The following is a 23,808-nucleotide window of genomic DNA, read 5'->3' on the forward strand; positions in this document are numbered from 1 at the left end:
TTATTTAAAACTATTGCACATCTTTTTGCTCTCGCTGCAGTTGTTCCTTTTTCATTTTAGTTTTTAAAATACATTTATCTTTAATTTATACCCAGACTTTCTGCAAATTGTTTAAATATCCTTTATACATATATCTGAGTGCATGTGGGACAGCATCAATTTTGTCTCTTTTGAGAATTCTCTACTGGAAATTTCTGAACTTCTCTCATTTGGACCCATCTCTTCCCAGGCTTGTTGCCTAGCTAGCGTCTCCTTTCACCATCACTTTGGGAATTTCCTCACCTCACTTGGGTTGAATTTCCTGTTCCAGAATCTCATTGACTTGTTTCATGTACTCATTCTGCAGGAGCATCTCCTCCAGAAGCTTTCTGAGAAAACAGTGCATGGGATACACGTTTTGACACCTTACATTTCTGAAAACATCTTTATTCTACCCTCATACTTAATTGATGATTAGCTGGATTTGACATTAATTCTGTGTTGGAATCCATTTCCCACAGAAATTTTGAAGGCATTGCTCCATTCTCTTCAAGTTTCCACTTTTGCCTTCAAGAAGGCTGATGCAGTTTTGATTTTTTTTTTTTTTTGCCCACAGCTGTTTTTACCCTCTGAAAGTTTTTAGAATTTCTCTTTGTTCCCAGCATTCTAATATTTATCCATCATATATCTAATTTTAAGAGCTCTTTTTGCTCTGAATGCTCCTTATTAAAAGTTTCCTAATCTTATGGTATGGATATGTTTTCTTTTATTTCTGGAAGAATATTAATGACAGTATTTTTTTAAGTTTTCTTTAAAACAAACTGTTTCCTCCAACTTCATTCCTTCTGGATGTGGCTTTGATCTTTCCTTTCCTCAGATATATATTGATTTCTGGTTCTAAGCTCATTTAATTAAGGGGCTTTTTAGTGCCATTGATCAGGCAGTTTAATTCCTTGGTCTGTTCTTTGGGGCTGTTCTAATTTCCCAGAGAATCTCCTAGTGTGTTGTCTGGAGGGTGAAAGATTCCTGAAAACATTCTGGGATCCTGCTGGGAACAGGGCAGTGGGTCTCAAGATTTGTATGTACCTAGACTTGCACTCACTCCTCTGTTTTTCGTATGGTAACCCGTCCCTCAGCTGAATCTTGTTTCTCCCAGTCTGGAGACTCTGTTTTAGTCTCAGGTACGCTAAGTCAGTAACCATTTTTAGTTTTCAAGATCTATACTTGATTCACTTTATGGATGTCATACTCACTTTTATGTCTGTGAGGATATTATTTAACCCATCCTAAAGGTTTATTCTGTTTGCTCTATTTCCTCAGGATGCAAGTGCTTCCATTTGTTATATTTGGTGCTGTTCTGCATCAAAGTATTGGTGACTCCTGGTTTTGCATTCTTCTTTGTGTTCCAGCTTCCCTGTCAGCCTGTCTGTGGAGCCTGCTTTTGGGAGAGGGTCACATGTGCTGTCTGATGACTTGTATTCTCTGGTGACTGGAGGAGGGGCAGATGTGCCTATATTTATATAAGCACATCCGCCCCTCCTCCAGTTTTCTGGGTTAGCAGATACCCGCTTCTCCTCCTTTTGTTACCGGAAGGGGGACCCCTTCCAGGGTCCCAGAGTGGGCTCTTGTCTAACACTCAGAACTGAATTGTCCGAGGAGACACACGTACTAGCAAAGCAAGAGACTTTATTAGGAAGGGGCGTCAGGGCAGAGAGCAGGGGGGTAAGGGAACCCAGGAGAACTGCTCTGCCACGTGGCTCTCAGTCTCTCGGTTTATGCTAACGGAGTTAGCCTTCTGGATTGTCTCTGGCCAATCATCTTGCCTGTGCCCATATTTGGTCAGACTCAGGGTCCTTCCTGGTGGCACATGCATCTGTCAGCCAAGATGGAGTCCAGCACAAAGGATTCTGGGAGCTTGGGAGGACGTTTGGTCTGGCGTCTCCTCCCTCCTTTTGGCCCCTCCCGAATTCTCCTGGTTAGTTTTCGGCGGTAGCACCGTGTTCCTTACGGGGCCCTCCTGTGGTGAGACAGCTCATTCAAGTGGTTATCGTCATGCCTGACCGAGGCCGCGGTTTCAGTCAACGGTTCCCTAACACTTTTACCCAGGGTTTCGCTCTGTGTCCATGACCCAAGTGCCCACAGACATAATTCTCATCGGGGTCACCATTTCTGTTGCTCATCAGCATTGCCCAAGGGCAGGGTGGTGCACTTGTCTCTTAGCTGCCCTAAGACCCATTCATCTCTCCAGTAGCTGCTGAATCTGGGCTTCAAGCACTCTTGGCCTCCTTTTTGTTTGTTTGTTTGTTTTTTCCCAGTAGTCCTTTTTTGCGTCTGCTTTGGTTTGTGGTTTTCTTCTTTAATCTGATCCCATTTGACTTCCGTCTTTCAGGTGTCCTCAGAGTTTCTGGTCCTACGGATGCATTGTTTGTTTTTCACTGAAGAAATGAATACTAAAAATTTTGTTGCTGTTACTTCTTGGGATGCTCTGTCTGCCATGCTGAATCTGAAGCCCCCCAATTTCATAAAGGAACAGTTTGGTGTTTTTTTTGTTTTTTTTTGTTTTTTTAGCGGTATTTGGGCCTCTCACTGTTGTGGCCTCTCCCGTTGCGGAGCACAGGCTCCGGACGCGCAGGCTCAGCGGTCATGGCTCACGGGCCCAGCCGCTCCACGGCATGTGGGATCTTCCCGGACCGGGGCACAAACCCGTGTCCCCTGCATCGGCAGGTGGACTCTCAACCACTGCACCACCAGGGAAGCCCAAAGGAACAGTTTTTAGCTGGCCTTCTATGGCAGTATAGTATGACATGGCTATTAGAAAGATGTTTTCTGCAAACTCTTCCTGCGTTTGAGTTCCTGTTTGATCATTTACTAGACATGTGAATGTAAATATGGAGCTTAAACTCTCCGTGCCTCAGTTTCTTTATTTAACTAATAAGGATAAAAATAATACCTACTGCGAGTAGTTATTATGAAGATTCAGTGAGCAACTGGCCTTTTGTAAGTCCTCAGTAAATGTTAGCCATTATAATTCTGGAAACTGCAAGGGGCCAACTGGCTCAGCTGTTCTGCCTTTAGCTTTGTATTAATTACCTTGATGAGTGCCCCAGGTCTCATTCCTCCTTTTTGTATTAGTGTTACAGAGCAAAGTTCATGTGCCCGACGCACAGTGAGGCCAAATAAACTGAAACTTTGGAGTTTGGAGCAGAGAAAGGTTTATTGCAGGGCCAAGCAGGGAGAATGGGGGGACTCGTGCTCAAAAACCCCGAACTTCCCGATGGTTCTGGGGAAGAAGTTTTTATAGGCAAAATTTGGGATGAGGGCTGCAGGGTGTGTGACTTTCTTCTGATTGGTTGGTGGTAACAGGGCGGTGCTCCAGGAATCTTGTGCTCACCCTTAAGTTGCCAACCTCCACCTGTGTTGGGGGCCTTAGTTCTGCAGCAGAACTCAAAGGTAGTGTCATGTATATTCCTTGAGGAGGAACCAGGATCCTGCTTTAATCCCTGCCCTGTAGTTTCTTGATTGTTCCTCCTTTGTTTCTGCATCCCCTCCCTTCCCTGATTAGCAACTATTTGAATCTTTGGAGCTCGGGAAGGTCAAGGAGGCTGAATGAAGCCTATTTCCTACAAACAAGAAATGGCGGGGTGGTGGTGGGGGACTGAAGTATTTGTATCCCGTAGCTGCACAGAGTCCCCGCTTGGTTTCATTAGTTAACCTAAATCTTAAAGTTTCATTGAGCACTGTAGTTTTGAAGTGCTGTTTTCACTACTTCGTTTTCTTTGTTCATTTGACCATATTTGCTTTCTCTCTTCCTGTTTCATTCAGACTTTCTGTTCTTCTGCTCGATTCCTTTCTTGCCAGCACGATTATAGGTTCATTTAAAAAACGAATAACTTTTCTCCCATTTCACTAGGACACAAGAGGAGGTAAGGTAGGCTGATACATGTGCTTGGTCTTCCATCTTGAATCTGAGTCCGGTCCTGTGAATTCCTAAACTTTCCGGCAGGCACTGGAGTGTGATTTGTGGCCACTGGTAACGACACAGCATTTTATTCCTGCATACGGCACTGAATCACAGTTTTGTTTTCTTCTGGGTTTTCATTTATCTGTTCGTTTTAATTTGCTAGCATTTCCGTGACTCGTAGTTTCTCCTTTCTGTGGCTAATCACACAACAGTATGGATATTTATGAAACTCAGCCACCCGTTGAGACCAGAATATTGGCACTTGCAAATCGTTAGCCGTGACGCTGAGCAGCAGGTTCTGTTTCCAAGTTGCCCGCTCGGTGTCTCACAGCCCCACACACACTGTTTCTCTCCAGTTCACAACTAGGAAAACGTGATGCTTCCAGGAAATTTTTCTTGCATCTCTCCAAGAGCAAACACAAAGTCTGGGACTAAATAAATCTCTTTAGTTTAAGCATAAGATGGGTAAGGGCAAAAAAAAAAAAAAGAGCAGAGTGTAAAAACTCCAGACTGATCTAATTTATTAGATTAGAGCCACTCACTGATTTGAAAAGGCCCATTTTCCAAGAGAGTGAAGCAAGCTCTATTAATGGATAACAGGCTATGCAGAAAATACTGCAGCTTGTGTATCATTAGCACTTGTCTTTTATAAGTAGGGTTTGCATGGAAGTGAATTTATGACTGAAAATAGTAATATGTATTATTTAAAAGCGGAGCTTAAGTTGCAAAGTGCTGTGTAGTCACTTTTACTTGATAGTTAAAAGGGTTTGTGTGTTATGCGTGGCCCTGGGGAAAATGTTCGGGGCTACAGAGGATTCGTGCAGATATCCTCTGTCTGCTTCCAACCAAGTAAAGAGTGTCTTTCTCCTTCCTGAAATGAAGTAATCTTAGATTAAACAGCGTGGAGCACATTTCTGTAAATAAAGTCTAAAGTTACTGCCAATAGTCAATGTGAAGAGAAATACAAATAGCTACTGGAAAGCTATTATCCAGATTCTTACAGCTATGCTTGTAGCCCAAACTCCCTTACAAAAGACATTGCTTTCACAACTGTAATTACGAAGATGTATAAATAGCCCCCAAATTAAAGCATGGTACTTTCTTTATTCCTTCTGCTTGGGAGATTGAAGTATACTCGACACCAGGGCAAGGCCTTGTCTGTAATATACTCTTATGTCACTGTGCCTACTTTGCTCAATTTAGACCCAAATGGATTGTATCTGCCTTTAGTCTTCTGGAGGATGTCTGCCACTAGGTGCTAAGCATTAGATGAATTTAAACCTGCAGAGTATTTTTTTTTTTTTTTGCGGTACGCGGGCCTCTCACTGTTGTGGCCTCTCCCGTTGTGGAGCACAGGCTCTGGATGCGCAGGCTCAGCGGCCATGGCTCACGGGCCCAGCCGCTCCGCAGCATGTGGCATCCTCCTGGACCAGGGCACGAACCCGTGTCCCCTGCATCGGCAGGTGGACTCTCAACCACTGCGCCACCAGGGAAGCCCAACCTGCAGAGTATTGAATCTGGCAGTTTTGCTCTCTGTTTATTTTTAATTGAAGTATAGTTGATTTACAATGTTGTGTTAATTTCTGCTGTATAGCAAAGTGATTCAGTTATACATATATATGCATTGTTTTTCATATTCCTTTTCCATTATAGTTTATCACAGGATATTGAATATAGTTCCCTGTGCTATACAGTAGGACCTTGTTTTTTATCCATTCTATAGATAATAGTTTGCATCTGCTAACCCCAACTCCCAATCCATCCCTCCCCGACCCCCCTCCCCCTTGGCAACCACAAGTCTGTTCTCTATGTCTGTGAGTCTGTTTCTGTTTCATAGATAAGTTCATTTGTGCCGAAGTTTAGATTCCGTGTATAAGTGACCTCATATGGTATTTGTCTTTCTCTTTCTGGCTTACTTCACTTAGTATGATAATCTCTAGGTCCATCCATGTTGCTGCAAATGTCATTATTTCCTTCCTTTTTATGGCCGAGTAGTATTCCATTGTGTATATATACCACATCTTCTTTATCCATTCATCTGTCAATGGATATTTAGGTTGCTTCCATGTTGTGGCTGCTATGAACATAGTGGTGCATGTATGTTTTCTAATTATAGTTTTTTCCAGTTATATGCCCAGGAGTGGGATTGCTGGATCATATGGAAACTCTATTTTTAGTTTTTTAAGGAACCTCCATACTATTTTCCATAGTGGCTGCACCAACTTACATTCCCATCCAGTTTTGCTGTCTTGTGCCCAAATCAGAAATACCCGATTTGACCTTCATTTATTTCACTCATCACCAAACCAATACTAAGGATGGGCTAACAAGTCAGGTTGAAATAAATCCCACTTTAAGCCTTTGTTAATTAACTGACCCAAGATAATTTTAAAGATCACAAGAATTTGAAATGAAATACGGGGGCAGATCTCTGTTTGTCTGTGACTTCTCAATAGATGGTGACCCCATTGGTATTTAATGTCCCAATTTTCCCAGGATTACATATATTTTCATCTGACTGATGAAAGAACAGGATCACGGTCATGATTGCTGTAGCAGAATATTCCTGACAGCTCTCCTACCCTAGAATGAGAAGGCTTATTTGTCCCTTCAGAACAGAAGTTTTCAAACCATCCTAGGGATTTCTGGGAGTTATCTGGGGGGTTGGGGGGAATGTAGAGGAGGTTGGTCATTGGAGAGAAGACAAGCTGGCTGGAGGCCAGACCCTACCCCGTTCCAAACTCACAAGCCTTCACCATCGTGTACACACAGATTTTACTGATTCTATAGATATCGTGTTTCAAAATAAAATTTCAGTTTAATATTGTCTTCCTCAAAACAAAATAAAATAAATAAAACCCCCTCATGTTTGGAAACTGGTGCTTTCAAAGAAAATATGTGATCCTTTACTTTCTGAGAATGAAGTTGTGTCTAAGAATTTTGAGATCTTCTGAAGGAAAGATCACTCAGGTGAATTGAAAACCCCCTATTCTCTGAATGCGACTCCAGGGATTCAGGGTGGGGTGAGGGCAGGGAGGGAACTGGAAGCCACCTGTATTTGCTCTCAAGAACTGGACACGTCTGGCTTCACTTTCAATTCAGATTCAAATTCAACCACCATTTACAGAACTCTCACTGTCTGTTCAGCTGTGAGTTTTTATGCATGTGGCTTTATCCATTCTTCATAGCACTTTGCAGGTATGTATTATTATCCTTACATCATAACTGAGTAAATAAAGGCCCGTAGAGGATAAATGTTCTGTGCAAAAGTGCATAGCTCATAAGTAGTAAAGCCAAGATTTAACCCTATCTCCTCCTAGCTTTCTACTCTGAAATGATTTAACTCTTAGACTCTAAAACTCTGAGAGTTTATACATTGCAGCCTACGTCCATATTATTTGCACTGTTTGTGATTAAAAGTATATTATTATCCTTCAGTAGGTGAATGGATAAATAAAGTGTGGCATATCCAGACAATGGAATATTATTTGGTGCTAAAAGAGATGAGCTACTGACTCATGAAAATACATGGAAGAAACTTAAATGCATATGACCAAGTGAAAGAAGCCATTCTGAAAAGGCTACGTACTGCATGATTCCAACTATATGATGTTCTGGAAAGGGCAAAACCATGGAGACAGTGAAAAGATCAGTGGTTGCCGGGGTTGAGGTGGGGAGCTGGAGGGAGAAGGATCAATAGGCAGAGCACAGAGGATTTTTAGGGCAGTGGAAATACTCTGTACGATACTGTGATGGTGGATACATATCATTATATGCTTGTCCAAACCCAGAGAACGTGCAACACCTAGAGTGAACTGTATAGTGCAAACCATGGACTTAGGGTGATTGTGACGTGTCACTGTAGGTTCATCGATTGTAACAGATGCACCACTCTGGTGGGGATGTCAGTAATGGGGGAGGCTGTGCGTGTGGGGGGCAGAAGGTAGATGGGAAAATCCCTGTAATTTCTGCTCAGTTTTGCTGTGAATCTAACACTGCTCTGAAAAAACTAAAGTCTTAATTTTTAAAAAAGGTATATTTAATACTAGATACTAGAAGTATATTGATTATAGGAAATAAAATGTACTTTGAGTGAAATGACTCATTTATACAGTGATTCCATGGAGATGCCTTTGGATTTCCGAGGCCTTCCTCTCCTTATAAGGCGCTAAGACCTGGGCAACTCTAGGAAGTCAGAGTATAAGAATACCCCGGATCAAGAGTTCATGGGGCGATTCCAGAGGATCCAGGAAACTATTTGCAACTCCCCTCCCCCAGCTTCTTCATTTTGGGGTTTTCAAATGGGTCCGGTATTAATAATGCATTTTAAAGGGCTCCTGATGTTAACCTGAAAGAGTTGTCCATCTAGTTTGCAAGCAGGTTGTAATAAAAGGTAGTTTTTATTTGTGAGTGTTTTATTTAGGTTCTAGTAAAGTTTTCTGATTTCTCAACATGATTATATGTGATAATGTCTTTGTTTATGTGTATTTTCTCAAGTTCTAAGATAATAACTATCCAAACTGTATTCAGAAAAGTTCTTTTCTATACATCTAATGTATTGTACCAAATGATGGTGCTTTCTCAGCACTATTCAGTATTATTGTGTGTTCTTGCATCTTAAAAAGGTGTGTATTCTTATTTTGAATTTATGAAACACTGAGCACAAGCCAGCTTGTGAAATATAAGAGCTGCAGCAAACGTTTCTTTGAAGAAATTAAAACCCTGACTCAGCAACGCTGCAGCAAAGTTGGAATCACATGGAGGCTGAATTTGTTTTCTCTCTCCTCTCCCATCATTGAATGGTCTGTGCTTTGTTCTTGAATGTCCCCTGAATGTCACTGCAGATGTTCTATCCCTAACCTACCTACAATTTTCTTAGACAAAAAAATCGTGGTTTGATATACAAATATACACACATATATGTATAATACATATATTCTTCTGTAAAGCTACGAATTGTTCAAATCAGACCATAATTTCCCGACCGCTGTAGGATGGTGGGAATCATGTCAGTTCTTGGCCACTAGAGCCAGAAAAATAAAGCCAATCTCACAGAATCATTATCTGTGTTACTAAGAAATACATTTCTTGTGTTGGTAAAAAGTGTCCAGGGAGTCGAGGGCCTTAGGTTCAGTGTAGTTCTGTTTCTTGTTAATGGCCTTGGGCAATCCCATCCTCCCTTTATGCCTTAGTTTGCTCTTATGTAAAATGGTGCTATTAGCCCCTAACTTAGAGGGACCTAATACTAATAGCTGCTACTAAATGAGTACTTTCCCCATGCCAATCCCAGTGGAAAATTCTCTAATACATTAGAATATTTAGTCTTCCCAACAATTTTGTGAAGTAAGTATTCTTAGCTGACTTTTATGTGCCCAAGGGCACATGCTGGTGAGTCCTGAGCTAGATTGAAACACAGAATCCTCTCTGGGCTCCCAAGCCCATGTGTCAGGGCAATTGTAAAATTGCCTTGTAAACTGGAAAGTGTTATCATGGGTAAGACATTTCCTTTGGGGGAAAGAGAAAGAGAGCGAAGAAGGTGGAGGGGGGTGGACAGGATAGGAGACGAGAGAAGAAAGCAGGGAGCCGGAGGACCGAGCAGGGGCTCCTGTTTCTGAGTTCGCGCTCTGCCCACAAACCTGCGGGAGAACTTGGGGTTGGAGTATCTGGGTGCTGGGTGCTGGTCACATATCAAGGCCCACGATGCCTTAGAACAGTCTCTTCCGGCATGTTCTGGGCGCCTTGGCAGGCAATTCGCCCCTTCGGGAAGGATGCTAAATTCTTCAGGTGTCCGGATCCCACCCTGCTGGGCCCCAACCTGCCAGACTGAGGCTGAAGGTGTCACCTTCTTCCTTCTAGAGTCCAGACAAGGAAACAAGAGCCGTAGAAAAGGATACATTCACAAAGCTCCTCTGCCCACATGGGAAAACCGTTCGCCAGAGCCTATGTATAAAGAGAGAGGGCCCACCGCTGCTTCTAGAAGCTCCATGCCTGGCCTGCTGTGGAGTATTCACACAGTGCATTATTTCCCAGGGCCTGTTTCCGTGGATGTTTGAAATTCTAGTGTATAGCTAGAAACTGACCACCTGAACAAAAAATTCTAAAGATCCTTGCAGATTACTCTATTAAAACTTTCTTACGATGTGCATAGATGTTCCTAGTTTTCATACACTTTATTTATTACAAAGACCCCTACCCAGGTACTTCCACTTCTCACTCCAAAAGGAAGTGGCCTCTTGAAAAGTAATTTCCATTTATAGAAGGGGAAAAGGAGGATTTTTGTTTCTTTCCTTTGCGGGTCAGGGCCGCGAGAATAATGAAACCGTAACAAGCTGAGTGATCAGCCTTCAGCCACTGGGTATTTTCTGTGCACGCAGAAAATTGTACCTGAAACTGTGGCATTTTACAGAGGCCAGGAAGTGTTTGATAATAATTGACATTTACATAGTGTCATTGGGTTTATAGAGTATTTCCACAAATTTCATGTAACTTTACCTCCAGCTTTTCATATGATTTTAAAAGGTAATCGCTGACGTTCCTTGAGTCTTATTATGTGTCAGGCAGTTATATTAACCCATTCAATGCATTATTTCATTAATCCCCGAGACAACTTCATGCTGCTTCCATTTCACAGATGAGAAAACTGAGGCTCAAAGGAGTTAATGTCTCCCCTGATTAGTCATCAGAACATGACACCTTTCTAGCTCTTCATGCCCACAAGCGCCTGCAGCAGGCTCTGGTGGAACCATCACCTGAGAGGCTAATTCGCATTTGGATGTTGGGATTGCCTTGGGGGATGTCGCTTCTCAGCCCTTGTCACCCTGTGTTCTGGGAACTGTCGGTTCTGCAGGGTGCCAGGTGTTGTATGGAAAAAAGGCTTTGTGGTCAAGTGAGTTTTTGAACTGTTGCATTACACTACACAAAACTAAATAAACTTTTTTACTTTTTGAAAAAGTTACTTCTCAGGAACCTTATTTCCCTAAACACACTTTGGGGGATGCTAACCTGGGTCATGCTCCCCAAGAAAGAGGCTCTAAAGGCGGAGCTAGAAGGTGAGTCACTTTGGCCTCCTAGGGTCGATGACCCATTCCTCATTCTATCCTAAAAGATGGTTGGAAAACCCCTGAAATGGTAGCAGCGTCACTTAGAAAAAGCAGATTAAAGAGTATTGCTGGCCAGAGCCACACCCTGCATCTCTTGTCTTTCCCAGCTCCAACATTGGCTTCCATGTTCTGGGTCAGAGCACCTCTCAGAGCTCACCTGACCTCCCCAAGGTGGCAGCTTGGGGCAAGATGTAGGACTTGGAGGTAACCAGCTCTCAGACCAATCCCCTCTCTGAAACCCTCCAGCACCATGACTTAGGTAAGTTATTTACTCTCTGTGCTTCCTTTTCAATATCTGTAAAATAGGAATAGTAATACCTTCTTCGTGTGCTGTTTGTGCAGATTAAGACTTATATAATAAGGCAGCTAGTATGAAGTCCGGCACTGAGTCAGTGATCAATAAAGGTAGCTACCCTGGCAAGCTAGAACTAGAGCCTTCAGAATAAAAGCTGAGCTGTGCTATGGACTTGGCCCTGGCATTCAGGGGCTGGTTGGAGTTGGGAGAGGCTGGTGATGTGAGGCTCTACTGTTCTGAGTGGAGTCATTCCTAGCGGGATACTCGCCTCCCAGACACAGCAATACCAGGAGAACTTTTGGGTGGGTGTGCAGCCCCCAGCTGAAGCCACACTCCTCAGATTGGGACTCGATCCCAGCCAAAACTCAGATTGGGGCTTGTACCCATGGGCTCGACTCGAACCCACTGTCTTTTCCTTGAAATGACTCACTTGGTCTCAGGACTTAATGAAGCTCAGGTTCTTTATATCTCAGCGCAGAAAGAATTCAGCGAGAGGCAAAGTGATAGGTAAAAAGTAGACTTATTGAGAGAGATACACACTCCACAGACAGAGTATGGGCCATCTCAGAAGGTGAGAGGGGCCCCGAAATGTGGGCTGGGTAATTGCATAGGCTAAGTGGGAGGATTATTCCAATTATTTGGAGGAAGGGGCGGGGCTTGCCGGGAACTGGGCCACCGCCCACTAGTTGGGCTTTTATGGTTGATCTCAGAACTGTCATGGCGCCTGTGGGTGTGTCATTTGGATGCTATTGTATTATAATGAGCATATAATGCAGCTCAAGGTCTACAGGAAGTCGAATCTTCTGCCATCTTGGACCTAGTAGGCTCTAACCAGTTTATGTCATATCCTCAACAGCCGTGTCATTCTTTTAAAGGCTGTGCCCTGCCCCCTTCCCTTCTGTCTCATCAGTATGAGATGAAGGGAGGGATGACTGTGTCCTATGCTCCTCTCCTGGTGGGAGGATGCAGAGGGCCCAGCTGTGCCCTGAGCATCTGCGCAAGAGTGTTCACTCCAAGAGTCTGGAAGCTTCTTGCCATTCAGACTTGGAGGCTCTCTTACCCGGTGTAGCCCAGTCCTGCGAGTGTCTGAGGACTTGAAAAGTCAGTGAGCCCCCCAAAAGATGGATCGATCAGAGCAGACAGCTTAGCTGACATGGGGAGGACGGGGGAGGATCTACCAGGAGGGCAAGCCTCCTGGGTTGGTGCAACCTGGGATCTGTATGTCTGTGCAGATTTTGGGTCAGTGAGAACATCTCTCTTTCGGGGGACCAAATTCCCTTAAGTCTCCTCTGCTGGGTCTGCTAACTTCAGCAAGTTTCCTTGGTGGCAGAAGATTCAGGACCAGAAAACAAGATCACAACCCAATTAAGTGATCGTAGAATGAGCCGGTGCCAGCTGCTGGAGAACAAAGCAGGTTTGCTGGGACCTGAGGGCCTCTGAGGAAATGAGGACAAGTCTGTAAATAAACTTTCTCATTTGATGAATAGGCATGACTCCAAGGGGTCAGGCCAGGGGATTTGTTACCTTGGGGGTGGCTGTGGAATTTTCTTTCCAGGAGATTTTCACAGCAGGTTACATTTTTATCTGTCTGTAGTCATTCAGCTGTGAGCCATCCTGGAAGTGGGGAGGGAGTGGCAGCTTTGAGTCTCTGTTAATTACGAGCACTGCTCTAGAGGAGGGATGAGGGGAACTGTGTATGGTCTATAGATATACTTTTACCACCGGCAAGTTTTCCTGTGGTTAGCCATAGAGAAATGGCTTGTTCTCCATGGTGATTCAGAGTTCTTGGGATTCAGCGCATTAAATGAGCCCCTTAATCAGTATCCAGAATAGTGTAAGCGTTCCGGAAGATGAACAGATAGATGTAAACCCAAAACGTTGCTTGAGCTCATCCTGTAGGCTAAAAACAGCTTTTGAAAAGCCTGAGTAAGTAAGGTTATAAACAGGTTGTTAGACTAAGTAACTGCATGTTTAATGTGAGAGGCAGCATGGTGTAGCAAATTTGCTGTGGAGCCAGACTTTAGGTTCAAGTCTTAATTCTCCTACTCACTAGCTGTGTGATCTTGGGCAAGTTCCTTAACCTCTCTGTGCCTCCGTTGCTTCTATGAAAAGGAGAAAATAGCAATTCCTACTTCATATGGACATTATAAGTATTAAATGAGTTCATTCATGTAAAGCACTTAGTACAGCGCCTGACATATGAATAGTATGAAATAAAGTATCTTAGCTGTTATTGTGTTTGCCAAAATATTTATATACACTATACCTCTAGTTTTTCTTTCCAGTTTTATTGAGATATAACTGATATATATAATATATATGTAACTGTATAAGTTTAAGGTATACAGCATAATGGTTTGACTTACATATATTGTGATTACTGCAGTAAGTTTAGTTAATATCTGTCATCTCATATAGATATAATAAAAAAAGAAAAAGCCAAAAAAAAAATTTTTTTTTCCTTGTGATGAGAACTCTTAGGATTTAGTGTTAACTATAGGCACCATGTTGTACATTACACCTCTAGTCCTTATTTATCTTATAACTGAGAGTTTGTACCTTCTGACTACCTTCATCAATTTCCCCTACCTCCAGGCCCCTGTCTCTGGTAACCACAAATCTGATCTCTTTTTTGATGAGTTTTGTTTTGTTTTCAGATTCCACATAGAAGTGACATCACACAGTATTTGTCTTTCTCTGTCTGACTTATTTCCTTTAGGCATAATGTCCTCAAGGTCCATCCATGTGTGTGGTTGCAGATGGCAGGATTTCCTTGTTTTTTTATGACCGAATAATATTCTACTATATATCTACTGTATATATACATATCCTTGGATGGACACCTAAGTTGCTTCCATATCTTGGCTATTGTAAATAATGCTGCTGTGAACATGAGGGTACAGGTTTTTTCAAGTTAGTGTTCTTGTTTCCTTTGGATAGATTCCCAGAAGTACGATTTCTGGATGGTATGGTACTTCTACTTTAATTTTTTGAGGAGCCTCTATACTGTTCTCCACAGTGGCTGCACCGGTTTACATTCCCACCAACAGTGCAAGAGGGTTCCCTTCTCTCCACACCCTCTCCAGCATTTGTTACCTCTTTTTCACGATGGCCGTTCTAACTGTTTATGTGTGGCCAAAATTTTATTTGACTATATTAAGAGTATGGAAATGAATATCTCAGAGATTCCCACACTGAGTAAAAAAGTCCTCAGCCATGACTAGGTGATTTGTCACGTTTATATAATTAGCGTAATCAGTAGCATTTATTAAAACACGTCCAACTTCAAATAGATTCTGAAGCTTCACATCCCATTCCTTCCCTTTTTGCTTTGTGCACCTAAGTCTGGTTGGGCTGTCATTTTCCTGGTGACACTGTACCCTTTTCTTTCTATAGTTCTTTTTTCAGTTGCCTTTTTTTTTCCTTTTGTTTTGGCTGCACTGCGGGTCTTGAGGGGTCTTAGTTCCACGACCAGGGGTGGAACCTGGGCTTCCTGCACTGGAAGCATGGAGTCCTAACCACTGGCCCACCAGGGAATTCCCTCCTCTTCCTTCGTATCTAATAGGAATCATGTATATATCTTTTAGGGTACTTATCTCTTTCTGTATTGTTTTTGTTTTTTTGTTTTTTGTGGGTTTTTTTTGCGGTATGCGGGCCTCTCACTGTTGCGGTCTCTCCCATTGCGGAACACAGGCTCCGGACGCACAGTCTCAGCGACCATGGCTCACGGGCCCAGCTGCTCCGCGGCATGTGGGATCTTCCCGGACCCGGGCACGAACCCGTGTCCCCTGCATCGGCAGGCGGACTCGCAACCACTGCGCCACCAGGGAAGCCCTCTGTATTGTTTTATAGCTTACTTGTGCTTTTTTCTGATTTTTTTTCCTACTCCATGTAAACTTGTTGTATTTTCCATATCCACTAGCGTAAAGCGTTCTATATCATGAGTGTTTGAAACCATGTATTGAACTAAACTGAAGTAAGTCTTATAACGTAATGTTGGCTATGAAAAACTCCTATTCTTGGGACATTGGTGTTGAGTCCAACCACCTATGCTCTTGGCAGCAGGCATTACTAGGGAGAGTGATTCAACAAAATTTTTATTCTCATGTAGGAAAATGTGTGTTCCTGGAAAAGGGCAGAAGCCTTCGCACCAGGGCCCAAAGGTAATATGGTATCACATTCTGGTCAGTGTATTTTAACACGAACATTGACCAAGTAGGATATAGTCAAGGTTAGTGTCCTGGGGGAATGAAGGGTTTATCTCTAAATGAAGAGGTGTGATAACCAGGGATGTACAGCCTGGGTGAAGAAGGCTTTTATTGCCTTCAAGTATTTGAAGAGTTGTCATGGGGATAATGAGGGAATTAGACTCTGAAATGCTTCAGAGGACAAAACTAGGACCAGTGGGTGGAAATTACCAGGAGGCAGATCCCAGTCTGCTATTAGGACATTGTAGTAACTGTCACTCTTCATCAGTGGAAGGGGCTGCCTGAAACAGTGGTAAGCTCCCAAGTGGAGGTTTTTGAACACAGGCTGGATAATCTCCTGGCTGTGGGAGTGTTGGAGGGGGAAGGGGTTGGGCTTCATGACCTCCAAGACCCCTTTCACCCCTAAGATTAATTGATTTTATGGAAATCTGTATTTGTGCAAAGGATGGTGGGGTAAATATCCTGAGTGGCACTGCATTTTGGATGCTGGCTAAGTTAGGGATAAAAAAAAAAAGTTAATGGCTTATTTCTTTGCTTTTCCCAAGGAAAGGTATGTTAGCTGTCATTTAGGGATTTTATAAAATCTATTCAGTCTGATTTTCTTGTCTCATGGCTTAAGTGCAAGAAGGTGCTCATCGGGCTTTCTACTTGGTAACAGGCTAAACTGTGTTGCCACGAATTGTTTCCTGCGAATCTTGTTTTGAGCCCATTTTTATAGGCTGTCCTTAATACCAGGACTGTATTTCTGTGCCTTGATAATTCGTGCAAAGGTTCTCATGCTCTGATGGTGGGGAGGGCGGTGGGGGGAAGAGGTATTGATAATCTCATACTAACCTGAATTTCCTGAGAGACTCAAACAGTTTTCACACACTTTCTACACTCCTGTGGATAATGGTATTGCTGGCTGGCTCCCATGCTGTTAATGTATTCATGTGTATTCTGTTTAGGACAAAACAAAGTGCAGTGTGTTGGCTGAAGTTGCCCCTTTATTTCTTCCTCCTCTGTCTCTCCTGGGCAGAGTCAGGGCTTTCTTGCCCTTGATAAAGACCACGTTTGCATTTTCATAGTAATTAGCAATGAATTCTTTTGCATATTTTCCATAGTGCTTGCGGTTTGTAGCACCATCTCTGCACCATCCGATGCAGAGCTTGCATTTATACCTTATATTGACTGAATCATTTATATCAAAGACTCGTGCGTCGCAGCTGCTATAACGTTACAGCTTAGACAGTGTCCAGTAGACGTCTTCTCATCCACCATGTTATTGGAAGAGCGGGAAGCATTTCCTAATTCTGATTGAAAGGAAAACAAGGACCTCAGAGCTAACCTCATTTTCTCTTCGGAGAGAGACATTCCTCTCGAGAACGGTTTTAACCCCCTACCCAAGGCAGCAGGACTTCCACAGCCATTCAACAGACACCAATGACCTTAGCAGCCTCAAGGACCTCCCACAAGGCTGGATGGATTCCACCATGATACTTTCCTGACCAAGGATGAGAAGGCTCTGTTAAGTTCAGTGTAAACATTATGGTTCCCCAAGTAAAGTAAAGTAAAGTAAAGTTTGCTTTAAAAGTGGAATCAGAGTACTCAGAAATTTTTACTTAAAAATTCCCCTTTGAAGAAACCTGGGTACATGATGATCTGAAAATCCAAGAGGAACCTGGAAAAATCCCTATCATCACAGCCAGATGGAGTCAGAATATCTGCAGGAGCTATTGTCTCTCATGCTGCTATTAGAAATGAAACAGTTCTTGGGACTTCCCTGGTGGCTCAGTGGTTAAGAATCTGCCTGCCAGTGCAGGGGACACGGGTTTGAGCCCTGGTCCGAGAAGATCCCACATGCTGCGGAGCAACTAAGCCCGTGTGCCACAGCTACTGAGCCTGCGCTCTAGAGCCCACGAGCCACAACTACTGACCCCATGTGCCACAACCACTGAGCCTGCGTGCCACAGCTACTGAGCCTGCACTCTAGAGCCTGCAAGACACAACTACTGAGCCCACGTGCCACAACTCCTGAAGCCTGCACACCTAGAGTCCGTGCTCCACAACAAGAGAAGCCACCGCAATGAGAAGCCTGCGCACCACAAGGAAGAGTAGCCCCCACTCGCTGCAACTAGAGAAAGCCTGCACACAGCAGCGAAGACCCAACACAGCCAAAATATTAATAAATAATTTTTTTTTAATTAAGAAAAAAGGGGCTTCCCTGGTGGCGCAGTGGTTGAGAGTCCACCTGCCGATGCAGGGGACGTGGGTTCGTGCCCCGGTCCAGGAAGATCCCACATGCCGTGGAGCAGCTGGGCCTGTGAGCCATGGCCGCTGAGCCTGCGCATCCGGAGCCTGTGCTCCGCAACGGAAGAGACCACAACAGTGAGAGGCCCGCGTACCAGAAAAAAAAAAAAAAAAAAAAAGAAATAGTTCTATAGTACAACAGAGTAATTCTCTTTTACACAGGAATGTAAAAGTTTATACCAATGCAGAAAATAAATGATAATATCTGTGAAATTCTGTTTACCTCTAAATAAAATTTTGCTGGACTTTAAATTAAAAAAAAAAAAAGGAAAGAAAACAATGTCCCACCTCAACCCCCAGCTTTGCACTCTCTCTGGGCTTCCCCTGGAGTACTAAACAGTGAGATTATTCCAGAAATTCTGGGTGTCTCAGGGCGGTTGAAAACAGGAATTGGCTTTAATTAAATTGAAACACAAAATAACAGTCTTTTGGTGGAGGGGCATTGCCCTGACTTTTCACCTGCAGCAACTGTCCTCACCATACTTATTTTGGGAAAAGCTTTGTTGCTAGCAGATTTCTGATTTAATGAAACTGAAGGACCCAAAATGGAGTTCAGTTAATTTAAGCAACAATGGGGGATATTATATGTATTAATAATGTTTTTATTAATTTATATTAGGTTAAGAAGCTATTCTTCTTAAAATAGTTACTGAACTTTACAAACAGAGCTTCTGAACAAACAAAAACATCTCAAGATCTAACCTAGAAGGGAGACTAAGAGAGGGAAAATGAGCCTTTGGTAATCATTCACCTAGGACAGCTCTCTGTTCTCAGCTCTTGTTGGCAGTATTTGTCCTTTTCTGAAATTCACTAACAACAGAAAAAGGAAGAAAGGAGGTTTTTTTGGTTCTTCTCTGCAAATCAGTGGACAAAAGTTGATGCAAAAAACAAGCTCAATTTTCTAGTTCTTCCTTGGAATCAGGAGGTAGCCATATAACATTTCTTCTCTCTGCACTTACATTTTATGCTGTTCTCAGTGTTTTATTTTGGACGTGATTGGTTTCACATACCACCAGCTAGAGCAGAAAGAGAAATAATTTCTCCAGGAGGTGTCCAAGCTATTAGGATATTACTATAGAAACAGGCTGTCAGCACTGACATTCTCCACACATCAACCTTTGTTTATATAGAAAATGAACTATTTTAAACCATCCTGATTGCACTTGGCCCCCACCTCCACTAACTGAGCCATCGTCTGGTTTGGATTTTGGTGCCATTCTCACAACTTTTTATTCCACTAAATTAAAATTGGTGGGATTCTTCTTGCTTGTATGTTACATCTGCAGTGTGTACTGTTGCAACCTCCATAAAGGGAACCTTGAACGGTCCTGCCCAGCTTCTGTGACGTGATCAGAAATGCCATCTCATTTTACTGATGTTGGATCATGTTACCTGAACTTTACTTAGACTTTTATGAGCAAAGTTGGAAGTTCATCATCGCCAACTTTAATCCTCAGAGGTCAGGCTGTTAACCACACGGTGACAGGGAACTGTTTGGTGGACACGTAACGTCATCTCTAGAATAAAATCCGTCAGGCTTTAGAAACTCTTGGTTTAGATATTAAGTTCAGTTATGTGCTAATTAAATCATCATAGCTTTCCAAGTGTCAAGGTGGTTTTAATATCCCTAACTAAGGGAAAAATTCAGAGTGAAACTTTAAAAATAAAGAATAGGACAGTCATGGACATATACACACTAACAAACGTAAGGTAGATAGCTAGTGGGAAGCAGCCGCATGGCACAGGGATATCGGCTCGGTGCTTTGTGACAGCGTGGAGGGGTGGGATAGGGAGGGTGGGAGGGAGGGAGATGCAAGAGGGAAGAGATATGGGAACATATGTATATGTATAACTGATTCACTTTGTTATAGAGCAGAAACTAACACACCATTGTAAAGCAATTATACCCCAATAAAGATGTTTAAAAAAAAAAAAAGAATAGGACAGAGAGGGATAGGGGAATTAAGATTTCTATCATCTGGTTTACAAAATCAGAGATGTTTCTTACTTAAAAAGAATCACAGCATTATTCCTTGCTTGCTGAAGAATGTTTTTTTCCCCCAATGACTTCTCTTGGCCTTTTTAACATGATACCACATTTTGGTAATGGAGCATTCTACCTTGTGAAATTCAGGCTGCTGGGAGGCTGTACAGTGTGCAGAAAAGAGAGGAGATCCCAGGGGGGAAATGCTTCCCTCTGGAATTACTGGTGTCCCTGGAACTTTATAATGCCACCACTCTCTCTGATTGTCATTGTCATGACAGCGCAAGTGGCTAAATATGGCTACTTGTAATACACATGATATGTGGACTTCAATTATTCCAATTATTGCTTATTTAAGGTCAACTCAACATACATGAAAGAGAGTTTTAAAACCCACATCATCCCCATAAGGTTAACAGCTGATCTTTCAGCAGAAACTCTGCAAGCCAGAAGGCATGGCAGGACATATTTAAAGTGATGAAGGAGTAAAACCTACAACCAAGATTACTCTACCCAGCAAGGATCTCATTCAGATTTGATGGAGAAATTAAAACCTTTACAGACAAGCAAAAGCTAAGAGAATTCAGCACCACCAAACCAGCTTTACAACAAATGCAAAAGGAACTTCTCTAGACAGGAAACACAAGAGAAGGGAAAGACCTACAATAACAAACCCAAAACAATTAAGAAAATGGGAATAGGAACGTACATATTGATAATTTTCTTAAATGTAAACGTATTAAATGCTCCAACCAAAAGACATAGACTGGCTGAATGGATACAAAAACAAGACCCGTATATATGCTGTCTACAAGAGACCCACCTCAGACCTAGGGACACATACAGACTGAAAGTGAGGGGCTGGAAAAAGATATTCCATGCAAATGGAAACCAAAAGAAAGCTGGAGTAGCAATTCTCATATCAGACAAAATATATGTTAAAACAAAGACTATTACAAGAGACAAAGAAGGACACTCCATAATGATCAAGGGATCAATCCAACAAGAAGATATAACAATTATAAATATTTATGCACCCAACAGAGGAGGACCTTAATACATAAGGCAAATACTAACAGCAATAAAAGGGGAAATGGACAATAACACAATCATAGTAGGGGCCTTTAACACCCCACTTTCACCAACGGACAGATCATCCAAACTGAACATAAACAAGGAAACACAAGCTTTAAATGATACATTAAACAAGATGGACTTAATTGATATTTATAGGACATTCCATCCAGAAACAACAGAATACACATTCTTCTCAAGTGCTCATGGAACATTCTCCAGGATAGATCATATCTTGGGTCACAAATCAAGCCTTGGTAAATTTAAGAAAATTGAAATCGTATCAAGTATCTTTTCCGACCACAATGCTCTGATACTAGATATCAATTACAGGAAAAGATCTCTAAAAAATACAAACACATGTAGGCTAAACAATACACTACTTAATAACCAAGAGATCACTGAAAAAATCAAAGAGGAAATCAAAAAATACCTAGAAACAAATGATAATGAAAACACAACAACCCAAAATCTGTGGGATGCAGCAAAAGCAATTCTAAGAGGGGAGTTTATAGCAATACAATCCTACCTTAAGAAACAAGAAACATCTCAAATGAACAACCTAACCTTACACCTAAAGCAATTAGAGAAAGAAGAACAAAAAAACCCCAAAGTTAGCAGAAGGAAAGAAATTATAAAAATCAGATCAGAAATAAATGAAAAAGAAATGAAGGAAACGATAGCAAAGATCAATAAAACTAAAACCTCGTTCTTTTTTTTTTTTTTTTGCTGTATGCGGGCCTCTAACTGTTGTGGCCTCTCCCATTGCGGAGCACAGGCTCCGGACGCGCAGGCTCAGCAGCCATGGCTCACAGGCCTAGCCGCTCCACGGCGTGTGGGATCTTCCCAGACTGGGGCACAAACCCATGTCCCCTGCATCAGCAGGCGGACTCGCAACCACTGTGCCACCTGGGAAGCCCTAAGAGCTGGTTCTTTCAGAAGATAAACAAAATTGATAAACCGTTAGCCAGACTCATCAAGAAAAAAAGGGAGAAGACTCAAATCAATAGAATTAGAAATGAAAAATGAGAAGGAACAACTGACACTGCAGAAATACAAAGGATCATGAGACATTACTACAAGGAACTATATGCCAATAAAATGGACAACCTGGAAGAAATAGACAAATGCTTAGAAATGCACAACCTTCCGAGTCTGAACCAGGAAGAAATAGAAAATATGAACAGACCAGTCACAAGCACTGAAATTGAAACTGAGATTAAAAATCTTCCAACAGACAAAAGCCCAGGACCAGATGGCTGCACAGGCGAATTCTGTCAAACGTTTAGAGAAGAGCTAACACCTATCCTTCTCAAACTCTTCCAAAATACAGCAGAGGGAGGAACACTCCCAAACTCATTCTACGAGGCCACCATCACCCTGATACCAAAACCAGACAAAGATGTCACAAAGAAAGAAAACTACAGGCCAATATCACTGATGAACATAGATGCAAAAATCCTCAACAAAATACTAGCAAACAGAATCCAACAGCACATTAAAAGGATCAGACACCATGATCAAGTGGGATTTATCCCAGGAATGCAAGGATTCTTCAATATACACAAATCAATCTATGATCAAGTGGGATTTATCCCAGGAATGCAAGGATTCTTCAATATACACAAATCAATCTATGTGATACACCATATTAACAAACTGAAGGAGAAAAACCATATGATCATCTCAGTAGATGCAGAGAAAGCTTTCGACAAAATTCAACACCCATTTATGATTAAAAACCCTCCAGAAAGTAGGCATACAGGGAACTTTCCTCAACATAATAAAGTCCATATATGACAAACCCACAGCCAACATCGTCCTCAATGGTGAAAAACTGAAACCATTTCCACTAAGATCAGGAAAAAGACAAGGTTGCCCACTCTCACCACTATTATTCAACATAGTTTTGGAATTTTTAGCCACAGAAGTCAGAGCAGGAAAAGAAATAAAAGGAATCCAAATTGTAAACGAAGAAGTAAAGCTGTCACTGTTTGCAGATGACATGATACTGTACATAGAGAATCCTAATGATGCTATCAGAAAACTACTAGAGCTAATCAATGAATTTGGTAAAGTAGCAGGATACAAAATTAATGCACAGAAATATCTTGCATTCCTATACACTAATGATGAAAAATCTGAGAGTGAAATTAAGAAAACACTCCCATTTACCACTGCAACAAAAAGAATAAACTATCTATGAATAAACCTACCAGTCACAAAAGGAGACAAAAGACCTGTATGCAGAAAATTATAAGACACTGATGAAAGAAATTAAAGATGATACAAATAGATGGAGAGATATACCATGTTCTTAGACTGGAAGAATCAACATTGTGAAAATGACTCTACTACCCAAAGCAATCTACAGATTCAATGCAATCCCTATCAAACTACCAATGGCATTTTTCACAGAACTAGATCAAAAAATTTCACAATTTGTATGGAAACACAAAAGACCCCGAATAGCCAAAGCAATCTTGAGGCAAAAAAAAAGGAGCTGGAGGAATCAGGCTCCCTGACTTCAGACTATACTACAAAGCGACAGAAATTAAGACAGTATGGTACTGGCACAAAAACAGAAAGATAGATCAATGGAACAGGATAGAAAGCCCAGAGATAAACCCACGCACATATGGTCACCTTATCTTTGATAAAGGAGGCAAGAATATACAGTGGAGAAAAGACAGCCTCTTCAATAAGTGGTGCTGGGAAAACTGGACAGCTACATGTTAAAGAATGAAATTAGAACACTCCCTAACACCATACAGAAAAATAAACTCAAAATGGATTAAAGACCTAAATGTAAGGCCAGAAACTATCAAACCCGTAGAGGAAAACGTAGGCAGGACACTCTATGACATAAATCACAGCAAGATCCTTTTTGACCCACCTCCTAGAGAAATGGTAATAAA

At 42.0% G+C, this 23,808-nt stretch overlaps 1 protein-coding gene across 2 annotated transcripts in view; it reads left to right on the forward strand.

Annotated features, from left to right (window-relative positions):
• Positions 1 to 23,808, forward strand: part of UBE3D (ubiquitin protein ligase E3D) — a 317,055-nt gene that overhangs the window by 271,914 nt on the left and 21,333 nt on the right. Inside the window, exon 10 of one of the 2 annotated variants that reach the window (XM_033428547.2) lies at positions 11,148 to 11,269. The exons of the other annotated variant lie outside the window; for it this stretch is intronic. Within the exon in view, the coding sequence (XP_033284438.1) occupies positions 11,148 to 11,201 (54 nt within the window). The 3' untranslated portion in view covers positions 11,202 to 11,269. Of the gene's footprint in view, positions 1 to 11,147; positions 11,270 to 23,808 lie in introns of those variants that run through there. 2 annotated transcript variants of the gene reach the window in all.

The sequence above is a fragment of the Orcinus orca genome, chromosome 12 (genome assembly GCF_937001465.1).
Source record: "Orcinus orca chromosome 12, mOrcOrc1.1, whole genome shotgun sequence".
Lineage (NCBI taxonomy): Eukaryota > Metazoa > Chordata > Mammalia > Artiodactyla > Delphinidae > Orcinus > Orcinus orca.